The 3,156-nt window shown below is 39.2% G+C and overlaps 1 protein-coding gene across 1 annotated transcript in view; it reads right to left on the bottom strand.

Moving 5' to 3' along the window:
• EPRS (glutamyl-prolyl-tRNA synthetase) overlaps positions 1-3,156 on the bottom strand; it is a 110,891-nt gene that overhangs the window by 9,016 nt on the left and 98,719 nt on the right. The window contains exon 27 of the mRNA XM_012649672.1: positions 1,386-1,546. Within this exon, the coding sequence (XP_012505126.1) occupies positions 1,386-1,546 (161 nt within the window). The remainder of the gene's footprint in view (positions 1-1,385; positions 1,547-3,156) is intronic.

Here is a 3,156-nt window from a genome sequence, read left to right as displayed (position 1 = left end):
GACAGAAAATTAAAAAAAAAGAAAAAGATGGTTCTCAAAGAGTTTATAGAAGTGTAAACAACATTTAAAAGAGGGACAATTTGAGGGGGAAAAACACAAAATGAATATAAGGCTTTTTTTCTTTTCATTTATAAAAATAAAAATAAACTTACTGATTGCTTCTCATGGGGGAAAAAATGCATCTTTATGCAATTTACATTAACCCAAATTTACTAAATAGAAATGTCAATGAAAGAACTGCTTTTTAGCCACTAAAGCAGTGCTTTTTCCACTCAGAGATGTGGATCTGAATTACACAAAGAGTATCCCAACGTAACACCTGACCAGAACCCATCTTAAGACAAGTGAATCAGAATATTCAGGTGTGAGGCTTAGTTTCCGTTCCCAAAGCCCCCAGGTGATTCTGAAGAGAATCCCTAGAACACAACTACAGCATTAAATGCACTATTTAAATGGGAGTAGTAGGAAGAAATAGCTTTAAAGACCTGTTCTTAGTTCAGATGAACTTCAAATGGCATTATATCTTTTGTAGGCCAAACAAATCCTTAAAATAACCCCTCAAGATACTTATTATCAGCCCCATTTTAGGGTAAGCAAGCCAAGAGATGCATAAATAAGCACCAAAGCCAAGGCTAGAACTAGTTCATTCCTTCCAACGCAAGATTTATTGAGGCCTAATGTGAGTTATGCACAATGTACTAGAAGATAAAAGAATAAGATGTGGGCACTACTCTCCCTCAAACTGAGCCTCTCTCTCCCCAGTGGTAGTGGGCCTTCCTCTCTGTGAGCAGGAAAGAAAATAAGGTGTCACAATAATGACACTGATCTTCTGGTGCCTCTGCTTGAAGATCTGTGATTCTAAAAGACTCTCCCTCCATAGGTCAGAGCAGCTCTGAGACCCTTCCCTATCCCTTACCCCCAATCGGGAGGCTCTCAGCCTTGGCTACATAATAATCACCACAGGAGCTTTTAACAGTATAGTTGCCAGATCCTCTCTAGACCAATTAAACTAGTATCTCTGGGAAGGGGCCCAGGCACTGGTATTTATTAAAGATTCCCAGGTGCTGCCAATGTGTATTCAGCAGGTGAAGCGTCAATGCCTTAATGTTTCACATTTATATCTCATAAAAGCCTGGGTCTAAAGTTAACCTAAATTAGTCCAGGGGACAGAAAATCCACTGCTGCAAACCTAGTTGGGAGTAGAAGGCACTTAGAAAAATAACCATGATACAAATCAAAAACCCAGACAGTGGCAAGTTAAGTAGCATAGGAGTTCAGAGGGAAAGATTACTTTCAGCTGGGGTAACCCCAAAATTCCTTCACACAGATCTCAAAGTTTGAGTAGGATCTGAAGACAAGAGACACGGAAATTGTAGAGAAACTACCTTGTGAAAAGGGTAACATGGATGTCTTCCAAAATTGCCTGAAGTTTAGTCTCAGCCTCACTTTCAGCAACTGTCAGCTTTTCTCCAGTATCTCGCCTGACAGCTACAAACTGACAGCTCTTCATATCACGTGGCCCAACTTCAAGTCTAATTGGAACACCCTACAAAACAAAAAAAGGCAGTTAAAATGATATATGCACACCTCCAGTTGAATATATACTTATTTCATGGCTTTATCTTCTATAAATGATAAAAACCCCAAAAGCAACAGCATAGCTAAACAAGAAAAAAGCAGGTAATATTCACGAGATAGTATAGAAAACTATTCCAATAAGAAGGCATAAACCTAAGGGGAAAAAATCTACTGCTGGTGTTATTATGATCCAAGGAAGGTCTTAATGGAGAAGCCTAAGAGGGTAGTTGTCTAGATCAGCATTCCCAACTTTTCTCACAAAATAGCACACACAGAGATTATATTGGTATAGCACACGGGGATAAACAGAGAAGGCCTCTTGAAGCCAAAGCCTCCCCAAGCCACTAAGGGGATCAGCACCTTGACACAGTCTTGACTCAGTCACAGTACACCGGTGTTCTTTGGCTAGAGAGCCCTTAATCTGGATACTCTAGCTTTAGCCAGTATTAGAATCACCTGGAGGGACTGTTAAAGCACAGATGGCTGGGCTCCACCTCCAGAGTTTTTTATTAGAGTAGGTTGGGGATGGGGCCTGACAATTTATATTTCTAACAAGTTCTCAAGTGATGCTGACATTGCTGGTCCTGGGACTACACTTTGAGAACCACGACTGATTATCTGCAAGTTTAAGACTTGTAGGCTGGGCATGGTGGCTCATGCCTGTAATCTCAGCATTTTGGGAAGCTGAGATGGGAAGATCTTTTGAAGCCAGAAGTTCAAGACCAGCCCGAGCAACATAGCAAGACCTCATTTCTACAAAAAAATTAAAAAATTAGCCACGTGCAGTGGCATGCTCCTGTAGTCCTAGCTATTCAGGAGGCTGAGGTAGGAGGATCACTTGAACCCAGGAATTCAAGGTTACAATCAGCTATGATTGGGCTGCACTCTAACCTGGGCGACAAAGTAAGAAACTGTCTCTTTAAAAAAAAAAAAAAAAAAGAGAGAGAGACAGCAAGAGAGACCTGCGAATGTTCAATCCTTGTGAATGTATATCTCCATAAGAGGATTAAAACCCTTAACGCTTAGGGAGACCTCTCATTTTTAGAACCTTACCTAACAAATAGTAGATTTTAAATAATTTTTTTGAGTGACTGATCCTCTCAAACTAATTTGGGATTTTCATAATATAAGTTAGGTGCTTCTACATACAAGTTAGATGCTGGGTGGTACCGCAAATCAAAGCCGTAAGAAAATTTCAAAATGTTACTTTAGAAATCCTGATTTACCCCTAGAGAAGACTTGTTTTATAAAATGAGATGAACACCACCATAGAACAAACTGTTGTATGCCATTACATTATGATTTCCATTTATTCATCCAATGTATTACACTGGATGTAGTACACGCATTTGTAAGACATAGTGCTAAGTACAATGAAATTTAAAAGATGAATAAGAAATAGATCCTGTCCTCATGGAGCTTTATGCTTTGTAGGGTAAATAAGGCATGCATATAAAAAACAGAATTAATACAGAAGTCAGAAGTGAAAAACTATTCCTCAGCTGGAAGAGAAAAGAAAAGTTACTGGAGAAGGCAAAAATTAATGAATAAACTGTTCATCAAAACTAAAGAACAGGC

The sequence above is a fragment of the Propithecus coquereli genome, unplaced genomic scaffold (assembly GCF_000956105.1).
Source record: "Propithecus coquereli isolate 6110/MARCELLA unplaced genomic scaffold, Pcoq_1.0 Scaffold300, whole genome shotgun sequence".
Lineage (NCBI taxonomy): Eukaryota > Metazoa > Chordata > Mammalia > Primates > Indriidae > Propithecus > Propithecus coquereli.
The sequence above is the reverse complement of the archived record's forward strand: the minus strand, read 5'-3'. Positions and strand labels throughout refer to the sequence as shown.